The sequence below is a fragment of the Enhydra lutris genome, unplaced genomic scaffold (genome assembly GCF_002288905.1).
Source record: "Enhydra lutris kenyoni isolate GAN:26980312 unplaced genomic scaffold, ASM228890v2 scaffoldscaffold12, whole genome shotgun sequence".
Taxonomy (NCBI): domain Eukaryota; kingdom Metazoa; phylum Chordata; class Mammalia; order Carnivora; family Mustelidae; genus Enhydra; species Enhydra lutris.
The window spans coordinates 2289564-2315565 of record NW_019154096.1 but is presented as its reverse complement, the minus strand read 5'-3'; the positions used below and the strand labels follow the sequence as shown (position 1 = coordinate 2315565).

Sequence of the window (26002 nt, the reverse complement as noted above, 5' to 3'; positions counted from 1 at the left end):
TCTAAATGCAACAAAATTATATGGACACATCCCTAAGCACAACAGGAAGTTGGTTAATTTTATGAAAAACTATCATTATATAGGAACACCAAAGCACACACACAAGCCCCGAGAGAAAAGGAGACAAAGGTAAATATCAATACCTTCACAGTTAGTGACTCTGAAATTGACTGAAATCATTTTTTCTGATTACCTGCAATTTAACTGGCTCAGGCAGTTTCATCTGGAGCAGGCCTTCCTTGGGCCTCTTACCCCCTTTGGCTTCATCTTCGCCAGCTCCGTCTGGCTTGGAGTCTTCTAGGCTGGGCTCTTTGTCCAGCGTGTCCGTCTCCTCTTCCGGAGTGGTGGCTTCCTTGAACACACTGGGCTCTATCAACCGCAAGATGTGTTTCAAGTCCTCATTGTGGAAGATCCCCATGATGAGCAGAGTATAGAAAAGCTTGATGAGAGGTACAAAGAGGAACTCAGTTGTCCCCCCAACGGGGTCCCGGGCATGAAGGCTGCCCTCCTTAACAGCTTCTGTCAACATCTGAATGGTTTTGGCCTTGAGGATGTCCAGAGGGAACTCTGGACTGTACTGGTAACATTCATTATTAATGCTTACAAAACTGGGGGAGGAAAACTGTATCCGTGGCCTGAGGGAGGTGCTGAGGCCAATTCCCGGAAGGCCATGTTTTTTGTTCTCGTCAGGGAAAAGGGTGATGCTCTTGGTCTCCTCCGTCATGGGCACGATGAACTCACTGTTCATCATGAGCCTGGCCGTGGCGTAGGAGCTCAGGTGGATGTCAATCAGCAGGTCGTAGTAGCCGGCGCGCAGCAAGCCAGGCATGTATTTGTTCTCGATGGCGTAGAGCAGCTGAGGCTCATCGACGTGGCTGCACAAGGCGTGCGCCACCCGGTGGTTCCCGAGAGCGCAGACGGCGGAGTAAAGCCGGAGCGTGTGATAGTGGAATTTCAGCAGCTCCTCCTGCTCTGTCAGCTCCAGTATGTCAACGGACCTGTGGAAGGGGGGGCGCGGTAGCGAGGTGAAGCGTGGGACACTTTTCAAAATTCTGAATCGCAGGAGAAATCTGCGTACATCATAAATTTCAAAAAAAGTTATGGAAACACTTTTTTTAAAAATACTTTTCTATGACAGGTTTCATGATAGTGTAGTGGTTTGTTTTTGGTTTTGCTTTTCCTTAATCAGTACTACGTATGTTACAAGTTTTCCCATGCGTACAATTTTACGTTGGAAATTTCCAACTAGCGGCACTTGGAGCTTTTCCATCTTCTATCACCCCAAGGTTTGGGGCGCCGCTTTTTGATGCTATCTCCACCTGGATGTGGGGACTCCCTTTCTTTCAAAGTGTAAGCACTCCTTGGAAAATCTAGAATGTCCCTCTCCAACTTGGCTAAACTGGCTCAAGAAATGAGGAAACTCTGCCTTGGGCTACGTTGACCTTGTCTCTGATTCATGATTAGCTACTACCCTGACAGTTAGAAGGACTGGAGGACTAATTCCTCTGACAGGAGTTACCATCTCATACATCCCACACAGCCCCTACATGTCCACCAACGCAGCCCTGGTTTCCACCAGATTTGTGCAGCTCGGGAAAACAAACACTATCTGTGACATTGCACTTGGGAAAGTTTCTACTGGGAATCTGGTTACACTGGGCTCTTAATTCAGGTCATTTTGCTTTTTATCATGCCCTTCTAACACATAAAACCTTAAAAGTGTGGCCAGAATATGCCTACAGTAAAGCCATTCCTTTCAAAATAGAGTCAATTTTTTAAAGCACATAATTCTTTTAGATGTGCAAAATTTTCTATACTATTTATTAGTATATTATTAAGATGGCTTATAGGTGACACTGTAGAATTAAAAGGAGAAACCTGATACATTCACAATAAGGGGAGTGACTCATTCATCTAGGAAAACATCCCTGGTGAGACTCTAATATTAACTCATCAGAACATGGGTTATATGACTTGTGTATTAATACTTATCATGCACTTAGCCCAGTACACAGTAGGTGCTGGGTAATTCTTTGTGATTATTTGTTGTTAAGCTCCGTCACTGTCCTTAGGACTCTATCATTCTGCCCATGCCCAACTGTATCTACGCTGCCTGGCTCAAAGGTATTCCACTGAAAGCCTGATGGTGCAGAATTGTTTGAGACTGCACCTCCGAAATCTCAGAAGCAGAAGCTTATGCATTGGAAACCCAAAGCAAATGATTCCCCACCCTGTGTACCACCTGGGCCTCTAGGAAACCACACAACCATGGGGCTCAGCTGCTAGCAGCCAATTCTTGGGAAGGTATAATTGAGTAGGCAGGGAAGGTATAACTGAGTAGGGAGACCTCACAGTCTAGTGGACAATGATTCCCAGGTCTTAGCTAAGCCTCTCAGTCTCTCAAGAAGACTGTTAGTCTGGCCAATGGTCAAATATACATAAACCCGTTCATTGTAGCAACACAGAACATCCTCATTCTAGGTTCCTACTGAGGAATACAACTTTCTCTACTGTCTAATCACTCTCAAAGTGTCAGTATCTAGAAACATCTAAGGACTCTACAATTTTACACCGTTGCTGCCACCTTCCCATATACCCACCATTATTCACTTTATGGCACCCTGTCCCTTCCTTTAAAGAACCTCTCCTCCCTACAGACCATGAAATCTTTTAAGGTAAGAGTCATGTCTGTTTTGTACACCATTTACTATCCAGTGCCAGGGACACAGTGGGAACTAAGACATATTCGTGGAATGAATGAATTAGGGAAGTCTGAAGGATGTAGAGTCTACATCTTCCAACTCTACACTTAGGTGAAGGCAAACCAAAGCACAGATGTCAATCAGTTTAATCTGTCTTCCCCCACCAACTGCTCATAGCAATATTCATACATTAATGAGCTATGGCTTTAACTGCAGGAAAAGAAAAGAAATAACTCATTGTTTTATCTGTTATAAGGACAATACTAAATATAAAATAAAACACTCGCTTAGGGGCGCCTGGGTGGCTCAGTGGGTTAAGCCTCTACCTTCAGCTCAGGTCATGATCTCAGGGTCCTGGGATCGAGCCCTACATCGGGCTCTCGGCTCAGCGGGGAGTCTGCTTCCCCCCTCTCTCTCTGCCTGCCTCTCTGCCTACTTGTGATCTCTCTGTCAAATAAATAAATGAAATCTTAAAAAAAAATAAACATAAAAAATTAAAAAAAAAAAAGCCCCACTCCCTCAGCCCATGATACAGATTATACTGTCCTTTCTAAACATTCTCCCTCTTCCTTCTTCCCTGTATGTGGAGAAATCTTCTCCGCCCTCTTTACTTTGGGCTTGACTGTGACTGTCTTGGATCAATAAAACAGGAGTGAACAAGCAAAAAGAAGTTCTCAGAGACCTCAAGTGTCCTTGAACCCACCCACGCTTAGCCATGGAAACCTTGTGTCTCAGGCTGGAGCTGCTCCATCAGCTTGGGCCTTGGGATAAGAAGGCCCATGGACCACACATCCCCCATCCCAGCCCGGAGCAGACCTCGTGCAACCACCGAGTCTTAAGTTCAGTTGCAGCTGCACTTGTCGGAATGCTTACCTGCTCTGGGCGCAGAGAAAACAAGAGGAAAGGAGCAATATCCCAGAGCTCCTCCAAGGGCAGTACAATAGTTTTGTTTCAGTAACGAACTGGTTGAGAAAGAGATTTCAGCATGGAATATGTGAAATAATATCTCCATCGCCCCAAGAAACTGGATATTTTTAAGCTTCCTTTTGCTCCCCTAGCAACATCCCCCAATTTCGAAGGGTCCCAATCAGACGGTAAAGGGCACATGGGGCTGACCTGTTCTCCTCCGGGATATGAAGAGACATGAACTGCAGAGGATCCAAACACTGCACCAGCCAGCCTTGGCGCTCACTGATTCGAGAGACATCTACCTTCAAGAACTGGTTGGGCATCCTGCTCCACAGGACGTGGGACAGAAACTGCACGTGGAGACGTGGCGGACACTGCGGCACGGGGTTTTTGTGCTCGCTCTTGAATAATCCCGCCGACAGAGGCATCACATTCTAGGGAACGGGGTTGAGGAGGGGGAGCAGAAAAAGAATTAATTTGTAACAGTCTATGGGGTTAACAATAATGACCACGGTCCTGTGCAGGAAAGAGGTAGTGGAAGTAAGATACTCTCCATGTCCAGCAAAGTCAATACAAGAAATAAGAGAACTTGGATTGAATCGCTCCTGCAAGGACAAGAGGAGAGAATATTATGAAAGAGTGTATCTCCAGCTGGTCTGGAGAGATGGCTGGGTGGCTCAGCGAGCCTTCCGCTCAGGTCATGATCTCAGGGTCCTGGGATCGAGTCCCACATTGGGCTCCCTGCTCAGTGGGGAGCCTGCATCTTTCTCTGCCTGCTGCTCCCCCTGCTTGTGCTCTCTCTCTGTCTCTCTTTCTCTAATAAATAAAATCTTTAAAAAAACAAAAAAACAAAAAACAAAACTGGTTTGGGGATATTGCTTTCATTATACTCTCTGGCTCACTGCGAACACAATGGCAACCAAGTATAACCACAGAACCTTCATATTTCTCTGCTGAGCAGGGCCCTCGGTGAAATCCCACATGCCTTCAGGCTGCTTTTGGCGCCCAACTCTGTAATGAGTTGCACCCACTTGGCTCTCTCTCCTTGCCTGTCCCCTGTCACCTACCTCTCCCTTCAACCACTCATCCACCCCCTGTCGGGTTTATCAGACTTTAGTAGTCGGTGGTACTCCAGAGACATCTCAACAGATAAATGGGACCATCACACAAGGAAACAGAATTCATCAGACATTAATACCATTTATTTGTTGTTCACCTTCCTCTACCTTCAATATGTATCATCTTCAGCCTTCCTAATTCCTTCCGTCTGGTCTCAGGGAAAGAGGTCTCTACTGGGCCACAACTTATTGCCATACTTATGACCTTGATACTACCCCCACCTATCTCTTAAGGGCCATATAAAAACAACGATGTAGTGAAAAGAAGGGCCACCTGTACCCCAATGTTCATAGTGGCAATGGCCACAGTCGCCAAACTGTGGAAAGAACCAAGATGCCCTTCAACAGACGAATGGATAAAGAAGATGTGGTCCATATACACTATGGAATATGATGCCTCCATCAGAAAGGACGAATACCCAACTTTTGTAGCAACATGGACGGGACTGGAAGAGATTATGCTGAGTGAAATAAGTCAAGCAGAGAGAGTCAATTATCATATGGTTTCACTTATTTGTGGAGCATAACAAATAGCATGGAGGACAAGGGGAGTTAGAGAGGAGAAGGGAGTTGGGGGAAATTGGAAGGGGAGGTGAACCATGAGAGACTATGGACTCTGAAAAACAATCTGAGGGATTTAAAGCGGCGGGGGTGGGAGGTTGGGGGAACCAGGTGGTGGGTATTAGAGAGAGCATGGATTGCAGGGAGCACTGGGTGTGGTGCAAAAACAAGGAATACTGTTATGCTGAAAATAAAAAAAATAAAATTAAATATGCAAATATATAATATGAATATGTAAATACGTAAGTTTGGTAACATATTTCCTCTCTGAGAAATAAAAATTAATGAATAATTAAAAAAAAAAAAAACCAATGACCTCACCTTTCCCATTACCTTCAGTGTCTCCCTCTCCCGTAAAGCCTTGTCTACTGCATACTTTTAGACAGTCTCATCATCAGGCTACTTTCCTATTCTCCTCTTTTAATGGGGTGGTGGGGGAAAGACCCAGAACGGCTTTAGGCACCAAATGAACAGAACACACAAAATCTCTCCTCTCATCGAGCTTCCATTTTTTAAATTGAAGATAAAAAATAAAGTCAAAAGAAAAAAAAATTAAGTCAGAAAGCAGACTCAACAGTAGACTCAGGATGAAGGAAGCAGAAGGCAGGGCAGGAATAATAAACAGGTAGTCAGAAAAGGGGTCGCTGAGAAGGTGATCAAGAAAGATCCAAAGAAGAAGAAGCAGGTGGACACGCAGGGGAGGAAATTTCCATGCAGAAGGGATGGTCAATGCAAAGGACCCAAGGAGGAAGTCTGCCTGGCGAGTCTGAGGAAGACTGGAGGCCAGGGTGGCTGGAGTGGAACGAAGTGGGTGAGAGCAGCAGGAGAGGAAGTCAGGGAGGTAACAAGATAGCAGACTGTTTAGACTTGAGAACCATCATGAGACCTAGGATTTTTGTGCTCAGGGAAAGAGGGTTTGTGAGCAGTGGAATGACACAATCTGATTTCTCTTTAAGTACAGTGACAGTCGCTCAGATTGCTGAGTGATGGACAGAGGGGCAAGGCGGAATTCAGAAGCCCCCATCAAGAGGCCACTGGAGGAACCTGATGGGGAATGACGTTGATGGAGATCGATGTGGTCATCAGAAGGGGCGACGGTGACAGGTCGCAGGCCGGGGATTCACTGGTGGATGGAACTGGGATGTGGAATGTCAAGGAGAGAAGTCAAGGATGACCCCAAGGGTGTGGGCCTAAGCAAGTGACTCTGCTATTCACTGACATGAAGAAGACTGTAGATCGGACAGGTTAGGAGGAGGAGGTACGATGGTCCGCATTTCCTTTTTGGACATAATTGGACATATTTAATCTGAGATGTCTGTAAAACACCCAGATGGAAATGTCAAACAGACCAACACTGAGTCAGAGTTCCAGGAAAGGACCACTTTTCTGGTTAAATTTTATATATTATATATATATGTTTTATATATACAGAGAGAAAAATATATAAAATTTATATATTCATGTATACATAAATAGGTATAAATACATATATACACATATATACAATATACATTGTGTGTGTGTGTATATATATGTGTATGTGTGTGAAAAAATATACATGTATATATGTATATACATATACATATTTGCTGTCTTTCTCTCATTTTCAATCCTGAATTTGCTATAATATAGCTTGATCCATCATTTTGCTGAAATTCTTCTGGCAAGGTCAGAGAAGCCTTCCTAATGAGTAAGAGTCATGGATTCCTTTAGTCCATATTATATTTGCCTTCCTGTGGCTGCTAAGAATCTCATTTCACAAAGGCAGAAACTGAGCTCACACAGCTGAAGGAACATGTCCAAGGTCACCGAGCCAGCCCTGGAAAACCATCTACTGCATCCATCCTGATGTGTGCCTGGCATCTCAAATCTACAATTGCAACATTCAATTCAGTTCCTTTTCCTGCATTTCAACAAGCTCTTCTGCTTGATGTATTAACATCCCTTAGTTATCCAAACTAAAAAAATTAAAAAATTAATTTAATCCCTGATTCTTCACTCTCCTTGAGTACCTGAATCCCATTCAGCAACAAATCCTATTGGTCCAATTGTCACCTTTTATCCATTTCTCCTCTACAGCATCTTCTCATTTATCATTCTCTCTACATTACAACTTCCACGACTCTCGTCACCTGGTCATGTGCAGACAGTATCAAATCGGCAGCACCTCCTTATTCCTGCCATTTCTCATTCTCGAGACAGCCGACCCCTCTCCACATTGCCACCGCCATGTGATTGTCAATGTATTTTTCCAAAACATGTTTAATTATACTCAGGCCCCTGCTTCACATTTGCAATGGATCAACACTGTCTACATAACAGGTGCCAAATTCTTAGCACAGCATTCAAGGCCTTTCCAGCTTGCTGGGACTTGGTCTCCCTTCTATCCACATTGATCTCCAGCCACATCCTGGAAGGCACCCTTGGTGAGAATCCCAGTGAATTCTTTAACCTCCAGCTCTCTGATTCACATAAGTTTGCTTTCTTGGGCTCTCTGTCCAGAATGGCCTCTCCTATTAAATGTATTCTGAGAGCTCTTATCCCACAGTTAAGAATCAACCTGCATGTCCTCTCTGCTTTTAGCTTTACTTGATCCACCCCCTCCAACCTCCAACTTCTCTGCTCTTCCCTGTGTTCCCACAGTTCTCTATACTTGCCCTGTTCTAGCACTTACCATTAAGTAGGAGTTTCAGGTCTTTCAGCCCACTTACTAGTTCACCTCTGAATTCAATGATTATCGAATGGTATTTTATTGGGCATTTTTATTCCATAGAAGCCTAGTTTTATTGAATCTAATACTTTCGATGACCACAGAGAAACCCTTTTTTGTTCTTAACCATTTCAATGAATTAATAAATACTTTAAATTGTCGCTAAAACCCTTTCTAATTAATTTCATTGCCCCAGTGACCTGAAGGAGATTACAAAACTTTGTCCTTTTTGGACATAATTGGACATATTTAATCTGAGATGTCTGTAAAACACCCAGATGGAAATGTCAAACAGACCAACACTGAGTCAGAGTTCCAGGAAAGGACCACTTTTCTGGTTAAATTTTATATATTATATATATATATATATATATATGTTTTATATATACAGACTTGGCTTAAATATATATTGGCTTATATATAAAACATGGCTTACCTTTCTTTTAAAGGATCATTTACGTAACTAATATGAGTACTTAAAAAAAAAAAAAGGTGAATTCATTTAAGAAATAACTGCTATTCCCTAATAGAAAGACCCCAAATATAATATCAGCAATGAGTCTTTCTTACCTTTATTCTTCCCAACTCAAACTGGAAAACATTGGGACTTGTTGCTTGTGCAAACACTGCAGGAAATAATTTTGTACTTGGCTCCACCTTAAATAAACAAATGAATTTGGTAAGATTAGTCAATGAAGGAATGCTAAGAAAAAATATTTTCTTTATAATGACTAAGGAACACTTTACAGAAGGGGAATGGACATCTGCATTCTCTCAGACAGATACCCTCTTTCAATAATGATTTTGGACTATTTAATGGTGTTATCATATGAACATTTTTGGAGGAATATACTGTTTCCTCTGAAAGGCACTGTTATTATTCAAACAGAGGCAGAAGGGTAGAATTAAACTCATTTCTATTTTCATTTTCTTCTAATTTCTTTTTTTTTAAGATTTAATTTATTTACTTGAGAGAAAGAGAGGGATCCCATGCAAGGGGGAGGGGCAGAGGGAGAGGGAGAAAGAAAGAAACCTAAGCAGACTTCCTGATGAGCCCAGAGCCTGAGCCAGGGCTCAACCCCACAAACCTGAGCTCATGACCTAAGCTGAAATCAAGAGTTGAGATTAACCAACTGAGCCACCCAGGGACCCCACTGTTTCCTTCTAATTTCTAATGTACTTTTTGATCTAAAATGTGTTTTCTTCTCATGGGGAGAAAGGCTTTCTTTCTGGAAGCACGCCACCATCTCTGCCCACAGACCTGGTAGTACGTGCCCAGCTCCTTGCCGTTGGCAGTGAACGTGAGCAGCCCACTGGCGGCGTCCACGACGCACCCAATCTCCAGGCCATTGTTGTTGCGTCCTTGCCCGGGGCTCATGCTCTCACCCGCACACACCATATAGCAGTTACTGCGTTTGATGCTGAATTTCAAAAAAAAACCACATTTTCATCTTTGTACAACCACAGACATAACAGAAAGCGTGTATATCTTGCAAACTAAACCTAAATTATGCTGCGCAAGCAACAAGCTCATGCTGTAATGGGAGGGGTGCACAATGGGCCCGATTCTGTGATTCTGAGCAAAATCCCATTGACTTCGTGGACATTCTGAATCAGGTCTTATACGTCTCTGAATTTCACACCTAATGGAGACAGGTCAACAAGTTGGAACCAAGTAAAAACTGACCTGCACCTTCCCTCCAAAAACTCAAACCAAACTGAACCTTTTTCTGAGGTTCAAAAAAGTTTAACTATTTAATAATCATCCAAATTTGCAATTTTCATTCTCAAAGGGTTCTTTTTTCTTTTTTTTTTTAAACCACTTGTTTGGGGATGAGAAGCATTCATTTCCAAACACTATCAAAGTCCTTAGGCAAACTCTACGTGAGCCATCAATGATTCAGTATATTTAAAATTTGACTAAAATGATGCCCCTTTGTGGACAATTCCCGGTGATCTGTTATGAGAGAAAAAATTAGCTAGAATATGCATAAAATCAGCAATATTAACAACAAACCCTTGTTTCACCTTCACCGAAACCTTTACGAGAGATGGTAATAGACCTAAGTGATTTCAGCTTTGCCTCCTTCCTTTTCTCTGCTACAGCAGAGTGGTGTGCTCATGAAACTAGCAAAAAAAGTCAAAGGCAGGCAAGTAGGAGGAAAAGAAAAAGAAGGCTGAGATGAAGTCAGTTTTGGAATAATCAAGTTGGCTCTGTTTCTTTGCACTACTTACTTAAGATCCGACAACCCTTCCCTACCCTCTATTTCTTAGGCTAAAATCATCTCTAAGGTATCCCATTCCTCTGTTGGGTTATTTCCTTATACTGTTGCCATCTCTGAAAGTCCAATGTGTCCTGCAAGAATATTCCCGGAGACAGGTGGTTTGGGACCCCCATACTGATGTAAAGCACTCTTGACTGGAGATTTTGGCTCGGCCCACTGTCTCAAGGGCTCCAGTGTAACGACCTGAAGGCAGGAGAGTGAGCTTCCAGTCACCACAAACGATGGTATAGAAGAGAAGCAAGGTATGGAGGCCTTTTTCTATGAGACCTGTCACAGCAGATCAGAGAGGATGCATGGGCACAAAAGGTAGAAGCAAATGGTCAGATCTTCTCTTGTCTTATTCCGCAAGGAAGATAGCCTTCTTCACTTTTTTGAAGGTTTGGTTTGAGTTTGGTTTTGTCTTACAAATGAAAAAGGATGGCACAGAAAGTGTAAGTGACTTACCCAAAGCCACACAGCAAGTCAATGGCAAAGCTGAGGAAAGAACCCACTAGTCCTCAGTCTGAGTTCAAATGCGTCCACCTGGTCTCAACTACTAGCCCATATTCTCTTTACGTTTATCTCCCCACCACATCAGCAGTTCCCCAGACACATTGCAGACCACAGAGGTCTCACATTCACCCGCTAAATCGCTAAAACAAAGGCTAAGTATAGGTAACCCAAACTGTTAGTCACATCCAGTGTCACCTGAAGGAATATATGAGTATTACCCGAAAAGGATGCACTGCTCTCATTTTATAATGTTTTTCACTTTTAATATATTCAGATTCCTTACTGGTTTGTAGGAGTAACAAAAAGGACACTGACATTAATGGTTTGATGATATTGCTTCTATAAATACAGTATTATTCTGGACATGAAATCCAAGGGGAAAAAAACGAACACCTAGGTTGATCAACATTTTCATCAGATATCATTCATGTAAAAAGAAAATTGAGAAAAACCGACCTCTCATGCACTTTTCCCTTCTCGTCTCCTAGAGTAACGGTTACTGTACGAACTCTGTCCAAGTCAAAGCCTGTATCATATTGATGAAAATCTGATGTAATCCAGCCTACCCAGACGTTAGCAGGTTCTTGGCCAGGAAAGATTCTCACTGAGTAATAGTACTGTCAAGACAGTAAAAACAAGTGTTGGCAAAGTAAGAAGAAACAAAATCTTGATATGCAGTGTCTTTAAACTGCCCTAAGGCTGTTATTTCTTTGTTTAAAATCATTTGGCCTAATTCAAATGTTATAGGTACAAAGAACTAACATTGTGAGATAGGTCTTAAATTAGAGCAAAGGGAAATTAAGTCAAAAATAATGGGAAAAAGAGAAAAGATTTTGTCAGAGCAAACATTCCAAGTGATTTCAGGCTATTTATACTCATAATTATAAAAGTTCTTTACTTTCATAAACTATAAAAGTAAGTTTTATAAAGTAAGTTTATGTACATTCATAGCATACATACAAATGTATGTGTACATATACAGTACACTTATGCAGAAAAATAATCCATTTAGGCATGTAAGCTTCATATTCTTTAAGCTTACAGAAGCACACCAATCAGTGCTGGAGTCTTTATACCTGTTACCCACTATTTGAATATGCTTCACCTTTTCGATCGATAACATAGTATTTGATACCTTAAAATCACTTTGAAATAGCTGAGAATATGTGAAAATCTAGCCCAAACATGGGGGCTTTCTATGAGGGCTAGAAGTCTATATTCTTTTTCCCACTTGGATTTTTTAGGAAAAGATGTTTTGAAAACTGTAAATAGCATCTGGCAAAACGTGACCTCTGACAAAGTATATGAAATCACCTTCCTTTAGACATATCGCTAAGATGAAGGAAATCATATGCACTTGGAAAAATTAAGTGGAAATTAAAATTTTTTCAAGAAATAGGATAGCAACCCATGGAATGGGAGAAGATATTCACAATGACACTACAGATAAAAGGCTGATATCCAAGATCTATAAAGAACTCCTCAAACTCAACACACACAAAACAGATAATCACATTAAAAAATGGGCAGAAGACATGAACAGACACTTCTCCAAAGAAGACATACAAAGGGCTAATAGACACATGAAGAAAGGTTCATCATCACTAGCCATCAGGGAAATTCAAATCAAAACCACATTGAGATACCACTTTACACCAGTTAGAATGGCCAAAATCAACAAGATAGTAAACAACAAGTGTTGGAGAGGATGTGGAGAAAGGGGAACCCTCTTACACTGTTGGTGGGAATGCAAGTTGGTGCAACCACTTTGGAAAACAGTGTGGAGATTCCTTAAGAAATTAAAAATAGAGCTACCCTATGACCCTGCAATTGCACTACTGGGTATTTGCCCCAAAAATACAGATATAGTGAAAAGAAGGGCCATCTGTACCCCAATGATCATAGCAGCAGTGGTCACAGTCACCAAACTGTGGAAAGAACCAAGATGCCCTTCAACTGACAAATGGATAAAGAAGATATGGTCCATATACACTATGGAGTATTATGCCTCCATCAGAAAGGATGAATACTCAACTTTTACATCAACATGGATGGGACTGGAAGAGATTATGCTGTGTGAAGTAAGTCAAGCAGAGAGAGTCAATTATCTTATGGATTCACTTACTTGTGGAGCATAAGGAATAAAACAGAGGACACTGGTAGATGGAGAGGAGAAGTAAGTTGGGGGAAACCAGAGGGGGAGACAAACCATGAGAGACTATGGACTCTGAGAAACAAACTGAGGGTTTTGGAGGGGAGGGGCATGGGGGGTTGGTGGTGGGTAATAAGGAGGGCATGTATTTCATAGAGCACTAGGTGTGGTACACAAACAATGAATTTTGGAACATTGAAAAAAAAATAAAATTTTTTTAAAAAGTAAAAAAAAAAAAAAAAAAGAAAGAAAAGAAAAAGAAAAAAGGACAGCAAATCAGGATTAAGCACACCATCAGGATGTTCTGTCTAAAACAGGTCTCTTAGTAGGTAACATATATCAGAATACACCTATACTTTTCAAATTTTCGATCCCCAAAATATAAGCAAATAATAATTTTAAAATAAGCTGGCTAGACAGGATGAATGAAAATGAACTCTTCAAAATGCAACACATAATAAGGGACAAAGAGGAGTACGTGACAAAAGCTGTAACCTCATACCGTGGATGTTTGCATCAAGTAATCATAATCATCTCGATCATCTGCAAGGACATCTTCCGTGAGTCTTGCAGAATGGCTCGTGCTGTAATCTGGCTTTGTTCTTCTAAGCAAAAATCTGAAATACAGTATAGGATTAAGAATAAGCAACATTCAAATGTTCTGCCTCATTGGAACATGAGCATATAATCATTTTAGTAGAGTGGTTCAAAACCAGGGTGATTTTGCTCTCAGGGGACATCTGGTACTATCTGGAGACATTTTTGGTTGACACAGTTGGGGGTGTGTGCCAATGACATCTAGTGGTTGGAGGCCAGGGATGTTACTAAATATCCTCCAATTAACAGGACAAACTCTCACAACAAGTAACTACCTAACCCAGAGCATTGATCACGCCAATGTTGAGAAACTAGGATTTAGTACAAAAAAGGATGCTAAAATAACTTGCCTCCTTGTCTATAAAAAATACTACTTAGAATACTCTTTAAGTTTCAACCAAGAACATAAATATAAACATCTCATAAAACTAATTCTTAGGAGAAAATATTTGTAAATTATATATCTGATAAGGGGTTAATATCCAGAGTATATAAAGAACTCCTACAATTCAACAACCAAGAAGCAAGTAACCCATTTAAAAAAAAAAAAAAGGGGGCAAAGAACCTGAAAAGACATTTCTCCAAAGACGATCCACAAATGGCCTATAAGCACATGGAAAGATACTCAACATCATTAATCATCAGGGAAATGCAAATCAAACCCACAGCAGAAACATCATTTCACAGCCATTAGGATGGCCAATATCAAAAAATCAGAAAGTAACAAGGGTTGCTAAGAATGTGGAGGAACAGGAACACTTGTGCCCTGTTGGTGGGAATATAAAATGGTGCAACTACTGTGGAGAAGACCATGAAGGTTCCTTGAAACCTCAAAAACAGAACCAGCAGCAATTCCATTTCTGGGTGTATGTCCAGAATAATTTTGAAGTAGGGCATTGAAAATATATTTGCACACGCATGTTCATATCAGCACTATTCACAATAGCCAAGAGGCAGAATCAACCCAAATGTCCACCAGTGGATGGATGGCTAAACACAAGGTGTCTATACTCAATGCAATAATATTCAGCCTTAGAAAGGAAGGAAGTTCTGCCATGTGCAACAACATGGATGAAGCTTGAGGGCATTACGTTAAGTGAGTTAAGTCAATGACATATAGAAAAAAATACATTATGATTCCACTTCAGAAAGGGGTCAAATTCATAGAAATAAAAAGTAGAACTGTGCTTACCACAGGCTGGCGGGGAGGTGGAAAAGGAGAGTTGTTTAATGGGGACAGAGTTTCAATTTTGCAAGATGAGAAAGTTCTGGAGACCTGTCTCACAACGACGCAAATCTACTTCGCACTACTCAACCATACGCTTACAAAATGGCTAAAATGGCAAATTTTGTTATGTGTTTCTTACCATAATAAAGAAGTGCTTTAAATAAGTAACTCTTGGCATAGATTATGTCTGTGGTAACAAACAAGATAGCAAACAGGTTACTTTCTTGTCCCCTGTGGAATCCTTTTTATGTAGAAGGGGGGGTAAGAAGAAATAGACACTGGGCAATCCCTTGCTCTCTCCTGTACCCCTCCCCACATAATAACGGCACATTTTAAATCATGTTGCATGTATCAATGACCTTTGTTTCAGACGAGAGGGCTTTTCCTGAGCATAATCTTTGTGGTTATTAAACTCTGGTTTCGTGGCTTCCTTGTCTTTGTCCACTCGATCTGGCACCAGATGGCCATGAGCAGTCTTCATTAGAACCTCAAAGTCAGAATCTGCATCATAATCCTCCAGATCATTCTTGGGCCCAAAGAGCCCGGCGCCTGGGAGTCCTCCTGCCACCGTCTTGGAGAAAACCTCTGCGCATTCGATGGGCATGCTCAGCCGATAGAACATGATATCGGTGCTGCTGTTCTGAGAACCGAAGGACTTCTGAGTGACCTTTAAACATGGAGAACTGTCTATGGTGCCATCTATTCTGGTCACCTAGCAAAGGAAGAAGCGGGAGTTCAGATGTGAATCCACACCGTTGACCTCCTGATTCTAAAGATGGCTAACAGACATCACGGCTTTCAAACCCCAAACACGGCCCACACGCGGCAGAGTTTTGGGAATGATGTGATGAAACACAGTCAGTACTACGTTACGGACTCAGAGCTCTGAGTCATTTCCAAAGGCAGTTTGGGAAATTCACGTTACAATTATATTTATTCAGATTGATCCTGGTGTTGCTCAGTAAAGGCCCCATGAAGTGCCTAAGTTCAGAACCTCATGCTGAGTTCGCATTCCACCATTACGTAACACTTTAGGGCCACTTTTTTAAGTAAGTGGCAATAACTGTCCAAGGGGGGAACCACGTGTAAAGACATTCATTCCACCTCTGGATTTTGGCAATGGTCTGAATTTTAAAGAAAAAGCAAACCTCGATATGCTCATGATTGGATGGGACCTGGAGAAACTGAGGAAGCCTCTTGCTCAGCCACATCGTAATATCCCTGTTTGTGTTAACAGCAAACGGTTCATAGCCCTCTTGTAAGCCACAGATGGTGAAATATTTCAAGGTGCTGACGTCCTTTCCAAAGTTCATGCGGCCCACTTGAGCCACTCCAAGGCTACAGACAGGAATGAATCCTGGGAAGAAAGAAAAAAAAAATCAAATGTTCAGTATCATTCGTGTGACAGCCTGTTTGATTAGAATTCCCAAAAGCATTGTTCCAGAACTGTTGTCTTTGGGAGAGACATTGGTGTGAGGTAATACAGTATTTGGAGAAAAGAGACCACTGATGCTAAGTATTAAATGTAAGGGTCAGAAGATCAGGGTTTGATCATAATTTACTAAACGTGGCCCCTAGATAAGACCTTCCTTTCACCCTGGACTTCTGTGAAATGAGAGAAGTGCTCAGCAGCCCCCAGTCCTCCTGGGGTCTTAGGGTGGCCAGTAACAGAAGGATGTCCCCAACTCACAGCCTCTTAGCTCAGGAATGCATGGGACTCCCTCGCAGAGGGAAGGTAAGAAAGAAGTAAATACCAAGTGGGCTGCTCTTCAATCTAGAATAAGCACTTGAAACACGGAAGTACTGAGCACAGCCTGAGCCACAGACTTCTTCATATAGAACTCAAGGAAAAGAGATGAAAGACAACATTTTTAAAAGTTTTCATTCAGCTATAGCTGCTTTTGATTTGGGGGGAAAAATTGTGCCTTTTTCTGGGGGACACTAGATCTAAGTATAGAAACCATATGTAAATAAATAAATATTCAGAAGTAGTTGCTAAAAATCCCACTGAAACTCCATCTGTCCCCTTCCCTTTGATGTCACTGCCATTATAGATTAAGTAGGGCAATTCACATCTAACCTAAATAATTAAGTATGAAATCAAAGTATAAGTTAAAAGGAAACAAGAAACTAAATCAAAAGCAATAGAAATAAGCAACAGGGGCAAAAACCAAACCATTTCATCAGCTAATCTAATGTGTGGCAGGATTAGTAAATCTTTTCACTACTGAATAAAAAGGGGAATCTATGTTAATTCTGTTCATCGTTTCTTTGAATTCTTTGTAATTGGTTGTCTTTAGCCAGGGGCTGGGATGAAATTTTTCAGTGGGGGTAGGGGGGGATATGTGGAGGGATGTTTATGTACTCTTCATTTCCTTCTAGAATATTTTACACAGAAATTCCAGTAGTCAGCACAATAAATACAGTCTATGGAGTAGAGGATCTAATTTACAGATCAAAAAAGCAGTGGATCCTAAGAAAAAGCTAGCAATTGTCTACCATTATGATTTATATTTCTTCCCTTGTTGAAATTAGTGACAATAAATGCGATATATAACCCTCAAAATAGCATGAGACAGCAAAAATTACATCCCATAATCCATAATGACTTCACTCAGTTTGTATTCATTGGGATATATATGCAAATAAATGGTTGTAGAACAGAGCTACCGACCAGGAAGCAAGAACACACCCAGCTGTGTTCAAGGAAGTGTGAATGATGAGTTTCTAGTTAAAACTAAAACCCACAGCTGTGTTTGCAGCTGTGACAACTCTTGAAGCAGCAGTCAAGGGAAATTGTTTGAAAGAAGTGTCCCCAAAGGAATCAAAGGAAGGGATTGGATAAATACAATGGACCTGAGACAGCCTGAGCCACATTTGCACAAATTGGCAAATCTAACACCCATTTGACATAAACTAGGGGATACCAAGATAGAAACATCTCGGATTGTAAAGACTTACTTCTTGCTAGTCACTTTATATGGAGAAGGAATTCCTACCCTATAAAGGAAGATATATACACTTGCATAGTAGATTTTGGGGTGTTTGTTATACTAATATCCAAACTTTTCTGTATGTTTGAAATATTTTCATTAAAAAAAAACCAAATAACTTGGGTTGCCCACAAAGATTCATATCCCAAACTGTTCACTGTGGCTGTGTTTATGACCAGAGGACATTTTTAGCACAGTAAGTATATGTTTTTCCCTTGAGATGTAATACTATTTAGTTTTTGAAACTGTTTTTCAAGGACTCATTAATATATAGAAAAAATATTCATAGTAAATATTATTTTATGAAAGAAAACTATAACATATGATTTATTTTGAAAGTTGGGAAAACATCAGAAGTTTTTTTATTAGAAAAGTATAGAATGGTAGGAATTTTTAACATGCTTTGTTCTTCCTTTTTCTGCTTCTCAGTTTAACACATTTTCTTTGCTGAATATGTATTTTGCTATGAAAACAAGTGATAGCCTTTGTAAAAATACACTAGTCACTTAATAAACGGGAGAGCCAGAATATGCCTACACCCTTCTCATACAGAAATGTGTAAGAGTAATGCGGATATAAAATAGTCAAACAAGTTCAGCTTTTGGAAGATCAAGCTCTCAATGCTGCTGGGTGTACGGTGAGTTCAGCATCAGAAATCTTGCCAATAAAATTAAATGAGTACAAATTCATGAAGAGTAATTTCATAATATGCATCAAGACACTTTCAACCATTCATTTCCTTATCCAATAAATACTTATAAGCACCTCCCAAATGCCAGAAACTGGGAATAAAAGTTGACTGACATGAAAGCATCAGCCTGAAGGTTCTCACAGTCTAATGAGGGGGAAAGACAGGCAAAGAAGTTATACCTCTTGAACCATCTACGGAGATGCTAAGAGCAGAGGAAGAGGAGAGAGATGAAAATCAGGTGGGTTTCTCAGAGGAGTTATCATTAAAGATGGCAGACAGGTGCAGGTCCTTTGAAATGACTAAGATTATGGAGCTTGAAGTCTGAGACCTGCACTAAAATCTCTGTTCCACCAACTCTCAGCTTTTTGACCTTGGACAAGGTACTTAAATTCTCTAAGCATTGATCCTTTTTTCTGTAACATCTACCCCACAGGATTATGGTTTTAAAAATGAGGTCCTCTGTGGGTAGTGCTTAAAACATGGATGCTCAGTGAACAAAATTTAAAACTGGGGGGGGGGGGGGGGGAAAAAAAATAAAAAAGACTCAACAGAATAAAACTGCAGAGAGAGAGAAAACCAACATAACAAAATTAAAACAAGTGGTGATTCCCAGTGGAAGGTAAATAGGTGTCCATTGCACTATTCTCACACTTTCCTGAAAGGCTATTTCTCAAAATAGAAAATTGGTTTAAAAAATCAAAGGTTAAGTTTAAAATGTTTTTATATCATGGAACAGCATTTTTAATATTACATTAAAAAGGTGGCTGGAGAACATTATTTTAACATCTCAATGCTTCAAATGGAAGAAAAATACATTAAAATCAAATTTCTCTTGGGGTAGTAGGAATCTATATAGTTTTTAGCCATTTTCATTATACTCCCTTGTATTTTCCAAATATTCAACCAGAATTTATTACTTCTTGATAAACAAGTAAATAGATGTAATGTTTCATTAGTTTACAGCAGATATACACTTGTACATGGTATTTTTACTGCTTTCCTGTTTTAAGGCCCTTTCAAGGCATGTATTCATGAAAGAACATCCATAAGTAGAAATGGGTATATTTTTTCCCCTTTTTAATTTAGATGGAGTTAAACTTAATAAAATTTAAATCATACTGTGACTTCTGAAGATGTGGTTTTATTTTGTTTTGTTTTGTTTGTAGAGAGTGGGAGAGAGACTGCTAGCTGTGGGAGGTGGGGAGGGGTAGAGGGACAGAGAGAATCTTAAGCAGGTTCTGTGCCCAGCGCAGAGCTGGACGAAGGTCTTGATCTCACAACCCTGAGATCTCGACCTGAGTTGAAATCAAGAGTCAGGTACTTAACCTACTGAGCCATCCAGGCACCCCAGAATATGTAGCTTTTATAAAACTTCTGTGATCATAAGATGACCAATATTTCTTAAAAATTCCGTGTTTTTAAATTAGCATATGCACAGCAGGTCAACTGGATGGCCATGACGTCAGGGAAGAGAGTGCAGGGAAACTACAGTACTTTGCAGTCACGTGACAGAAAGGCCAGGTGTCAGGCCCCTGCATTTGGCCAGTATGTGGCAAAGTGCCCAGCAAATAAAGTTATAGACAATAGATAACATGCCCATCACACAAGGCTCTCTAGTAGTGGCTAATGGTCCCTGAGTGTTTTTTTTTTTTAAAGATTTTATTTATTTATTTGACAGAGAGAAATCACAAGTAAGCAGAGAGGCAGGCAGAGAGAGAGGAGGAAGCAGGCTCCCTGCTGAGCAGAAAGCCCGATGTGGGGCTCGAACCCAGGACCTGGGATCATGACCTGAGCCGAAGGCAGCAGCTTAACCCACTGAGCCACCCAGGCGCCCCTCCCTGAGTGTTTTTATCTGATGTTCCTCTCACAGAACATTAACAACCATTGATTGAGATAGGAACATTCTTATCACTTTCCTGACAGGGCAACCAACATTTTAGCTTAAACTGTTTGCTCACAACCAAGTAGCCAGAGAAGAAACCCAGGCCTGCTTGATCATAAGGGCCATGCTTTAAGTCAGGGCCATACATAACCAGAGCACAGAGTTCAGGTTTTGTGGCCCATACGGTCTGGCAAAACTACTCAAACCTGAGTGGAAGTCCAAAAGGGGCCAAATAAATAAATGAATGTGAGTGACTGTATTCCAATAAAACTTTATTTACAAAAACAGGTGGCAAGCTGGGTCTGCTTCAGGCCTTAGTATGCCAACCCCTGCTCTAAGTTACTATTCAACACTGTCTTCCTTTAGTGTCAGGTCCTGCCATTCAGTAAGTATTTAATGAATACCTACCACGTGCCAAGCACCGTTCTTGGCTGGGGAAACAGCTGTGAACAGAATGCTCCCTTTCTGGAGCTCACCTTTGGGCAGTCATACTAAGTAAATAAACATAGTTATCTATATAGATATAAAATACGATGTCAGGAAATGATAAATGCTATCAGGACTTACTGAATGTTTGCCATAAATTAAGCAAGATGCGTTGATAAATGACATCATTCTCAACCACTGCCCAGAGCAAAACATGGTAACGGAGGTTCAATTCTTTATCGGTTCGAAATAAGTTGAACACACAAATACTCCGACACGAGAAAACAGATTTCCCCGGATTCAGGCATATACCTCGGCATAAGTAAAATGTTGGTCCTACCTTCCTGTGCTTTGCCTTCTCCATCTTCTGTTACAGTTACCTTAACTGACACCCTGCAAATAACAAAGCCTGGGGATGTCTAAGGGAAGTTTTCTTCCTGGCGGTGGATCTTAAATTTAGTCCACACGAGTCCCATTGGCTTCTTGGGGCTGAGCCAGACCCACCCTAGCCATTTGTAAATCTGTTCAAACAGTAGCTACAACGTATGGTTAAACTGCTTCCTCCAACAAAAGACAGATGGCTTCAGCCAATTTTAACTTTCTCCGTGGATAAAAGCCTCCCTGCTCCAGAGCAGAGGGGTGTGCGACGAGCGTGCAAGTCCAGCCAAGGAACTGGCAGTCACAGGATGCGGGGGTGTGATGCGGGTGTGATGCGGGTGTGAAATCTGTGGCGGGGGCTAACAGGAAAGAAGATAAAGCAGATCCCAAGCATACCAGCTCGTTGTAGGAACACACGGTTTCAGACTTCGAAACTTCTGAACTGCAGTTACAGATCCACATTTATAACCCAAGCCAAATGGCCAGAAGCAGTAAAATGGCCAATATTAGACTAAAGGGTACATCTGAATTATTTGATCCGAAGGAAGAACAACATGTAGTATGTGCCAGATAATATATATAATTTATTATAAATTATTAACCTCATTTTTCAAGATAAGGAGACAAATAAGTTAAATCATTTGTTTCAGGTCCTATAGTTGGTTAAATGGGAAGCGAGGCTTTGAATCAAGAATGCAAGAAGGAGGGGCGCCTAGGTTGCTCAGTGGGTTAAAGCCTCTGCCTTCAGCTCAGGTCATGATCCGAGGGTCCTGGGATCGAGCCTTGCATCAGGCTCTCTGCTCAGCAGGGAGCCTGCTTCCCTCCCTCTCTCTCTGCCTGCCTCTCTGCCTACTTGTGATCTCTGTCAAATAAACAAATAAAATCTTAAAAAAAAAAAGAATGCAAGAAGGAGGGTAAAACAGAGATAAGACCAACTTGCCTTAGATTTCTGGGATCTTTAGAACTGGAAGGGGCATAAAGGTCATTTCTCCCTGAGGCCTGGAGCAGCTTTGGACATTGATGAAGGGCTCTTCTCTCCCTGAGGTGGCCTCAGACTGACCCTAAGAATGGAGGGCAGGGGGGAACACCTCATTCCCACTCCCTCACCAAAATTATAGAATAGGGGAAGAGATTTCCAATGAGATAAACCTCCCCCACAGAGGAGACACATCCTTAGAATTCCTGTTCAGAAACTCTTTGGAAAAGTATTCTCTTGTGGAGACCCATGGTGAAACAAGGACAGGAGACCTCCCCCCAGGGACAGGGTTCCAGAGGGGGAAGCAACAAGAGGCACTGAGGTGACAGGTGGGACACATGGCGACCAAATATTAGGGAATTGACAAAGAAGAAGAAAAGCAAAGAAAAGAAACTTGGGACTGTGGGAAATGTGATGCGTTCATTTTGGAGGGCTTGCCTGCAAACATGAGGCACTGTGCTCGTAAGACACAGGCCATTACCGTTCCTTATACCCAGACCCTTATTCTCTCTGCTGTAAAAGGAAAAATTCTTCATTATCTGTGCTGGATGGAGATCACACCCTCTTCACCTTCTCAGGAATTTCAGTGAATATCGTGTCTCAGACTTTTCTCAGACAATTTCTCCCTCTCTACTAGATTATTCCCCAAAGCTCTACAGACATGCTCACGCATCCTATTTCTTCTTTAAGAATCTCAAGTGCACAGAAGTGGAAAGTGGATTAATTACAAACTGTTGTTCCTGACACGCTTGTCATGACCTGATTTTACTTCATTCTTTAGTTGGACCTTTTTAGATCCTGTAATAAGCATCTGCTAACCCACCACCTGAAGGAAAACCTAGAGCCTTAACGATAGCCTACATCTAACCACATTATGTGATTTTCCCATCTCCCTGCCTCCCTCCCCCTGAAGAAACCATCATCCCAAATCCTAAGATCAGCACTCTCTTACTTTCTTTATCTGTACTTTTAAAAACATACTTTTAAGGTTTTGATTGTGTGTAACTTTTACAAAAATGGTAGCATCCTCTATGATTCTTGTACTCATTTCCTATTGCTTTTGTAATAAAATACACCACAAATTTAGTGGCTTAAGACAAAACCAATTTATTAGCTTGTATTTCTGAAGGCTAGAGGTCCAAAATGGATTTTACTGGGCTACAAAGTGTCCCCAGGGCTTGTGTTCCTTCTAGGGACTCTGGACTCTGGGAAGAATCTGTTCCCTCCCCTTTCTAGAGGCTTCCTACCCTCCCTGACTCCTTGACTCTTGACTCCTTCAGAACCAGCATCTTTGTATCACTCCCCTCTCCTGTGTCCTTACTTACTCCTGCCTCCCTCTTGAAAGGACCTCTGTGATTACACTGGAACCATCCAGAAAATCCAGGAGAGCCTTACAAATGCAAGGCAGTTATCTTAATCACATCTGCTAAATCCCTTTGCCACACCGAAGGTAATCTAATGGCAGGTTTTAGGGAGTGGACACGGACTTCTCTTCGGGGCACTGTCTTCGCCTGCCCTAGTTACCTCTCAGGACTTACTTCTTTCCTTGACATATTCCTAGTCCATCTGTCACTGTAGCTTCCCACCTTACTCATCCATCCTCCAGCAAGTGTTACTGATTCGATGACTTCCTGGCTTTGGCTACTGTGGGCAGTGTTCCTATGAACATTCTTGCTCATGTCTCCTGCTGTAGAGATATATGAAGGTCACTGGGGAACTGGAACAGACTTTTTGGGCCATGCGTATGTAAATATTCAAATTTCAGAGATACTGCCAAACTGTGTTTTTGGTTTTTTAAGCGAGAGCTCCATGTGCACCCCCAAGAACCATGGAAAGTGGTCCTAAGGAAAGCCAACACTCGGTATTGCCCAATATCTAAAAAAATTTTGCCAACAGAATGTATCTAAAATAGCATCTAATTATGGTTTACACTTCCCTGATCATTAATAGTAACAAATATTTCCTCAAATGCTTATTGCCAGGGTGCCTGAGTGGCTCAGTCAGTAAGGGTCTGCATTCGGCTCGGGTCATGATCCCGGGATTCTGGGACTGAGCGCCCTATCAGGCTCCCTGCTCGGCAGGAAGCCTGCTTTACTGCTTTACCCTCTCCTACTCCCTCTGCTTGTGTCTCCTCTCTCATTCTCTATCCCTCTGTGTCAAATGAATGAATAAAATCTTTAAAAAATATATTTATTGCCCATCTGGATTTCTTCGATGAGATGTCTACTGATGACTTTTCATCCTTTTTCTTAGTGATTTCAGTTCTTTATGCTTTTCTTGACACTAACATTTTTTTTTCAGTTGTTTACATTGTATTTGAGTTCTCTGACCCCACTAATAAATTGTTTTTCCACTCCCTTTAAGGTTTCTTTGGTTGTTCTTTAAATGAAAGTTCTTAAGTTTGTATAGATGGATTTACCAGTCTTTTATAGTCACCAGGTTTTTTGTTTTATATTTGCTTGTTCTACTCTAAGATAAAGTTTTCCTACCCCATTGTCTAAAAAGATTTACCTATATTTCCTACCAAGAATTGCAAAGTTTTATTTTTGACATTTAAGCCCTCAGTCCATTTGGGGCTGGCTGTTACATATACAGTGTAAGGAAATGATCCAATTCATTCAGATCCCAATCTCCCTTTCTCCAGCACCCTGGCAATGCCACCCATCATATTACAAGGGTCCACATGTGGGCTGATGGGTTCTTCTACCCTCTCTAATTTATCTTATGGATTCCTTTGCCTATCCCTGCACTAATACTACATGTCTTAATGCTTATAGCTTCAAAATAAATCCTCACTGGGGTGCCTGGGTGGCTCGTCAGTGAAGCATCCGACTCTTGGTTTTAGCTCAGGTCAGGATCTCAGGGTCGTGAGATCGAGCCCGGCATCCCGCGCCATGTTCAGCATGGAGTCTAAGATTCTCTCTCTTTTCTTCTGCCCCTTCACCCCCATGCATGCACACACATGCACTCTCTCTACAATAAATCCATCTTAAAAAAAAAAACCCTTATCTATCTATTTTATCTTTCAAAACCAATACAGTACAACATATACCCTATCCCTGCTCTTCTTTATCATAAGTAATCTCGAGATTTTTAGTCTTTTACTCTTCTATATACATTTTGGAAACATTATACCAAGCCCCATGAGAAACTTCTTGAGATTTTAAAAGACAAAGTATGATGTTTGGATGGGATCTATACATCAGTTTTGGAAGACCTAATACCTTAAGGCTATTGTCTTCCTCCTGAACATAATATAGCTCTCATTTATTGAGTAATAAATCTCTTTTTTGAACCATTTTATTAAAGTGTGATTGACATAGCAAAGGTTGTACATACTTAATGTACACAACTTGATGACTTTGGAGATAAGTATACACCTAAAAATCATCTACACCATAAACATATCAGTTATCTCCAAAAGCTTACCCCTGCCCTCTTATTTTTATCATCATCATCATCATCCATAATGTGTATGGGGGGGTGTGTAAGATAAGAACACTTAACATTTACCTTCTTTGCAAAATTTGAGGCATGTAATTCAGGCCTATAGTTAACTAAAGGCAGGAACTCTCTAGGACTTACTCCTCTTGTATCACTGAAGGTTTGTACCATTTGATTAACACTTCTCTATCCCCTGGCCCTGGCTGCTACCATTCTACTCTCTACTTCTGAGTCTGACTGTTTTAGATTCATCATTTCTAAGTGTATCATGTAGTACCTAGTACCCGGCCTTCTGTATCTGGATTATTTCACTTAGTCTAACGTCCTCCAGCTATCCATGTTGTCACAAGTTGCAGAATTTACTTCTTTTTTAAGGTAATAATATTCTGTTGTACATAAATTTCCTATTTTCTTTATTCATTTATCTGTCCACAGACACTTCAGCTGTTTCCTTACCT

At 41.1% G+C, this 26002-nt stretch overlaps 1 protein-coding gene across 1 annotated transcript in view; it reads right to left on the bottom strand.

Annotated features, from left to right (window-relative positions):
- Positions 1 to 26002, bottom strand: part of LOC111144745 (ryanodine receptor 2) — a 549385-nt gene that overhangs the window by 217404 nt on the left and 305979 nt on the right. The window contains 8 exon segments of the mRNA XM_022499183.1: positions 194 to 998; positions 3819 to 4045; positions 8571 to 8657; positions 9262 to 9421; positions 11234 to 11394; positions 13432 to 13546; positions 15114 to 15466; positions 15903 to 16111. Of these exon segments, the coding sequence (XP_022354891.1) occupies positions 194 to 998; positions 3819 to 4045; positions 8571 to 8657; positions 9262 to 9421; positions 11234 to 11394; positions 13432 to 13546; positions 15114 to 15466; positions 15903 to 16111 (2117 nt within the window).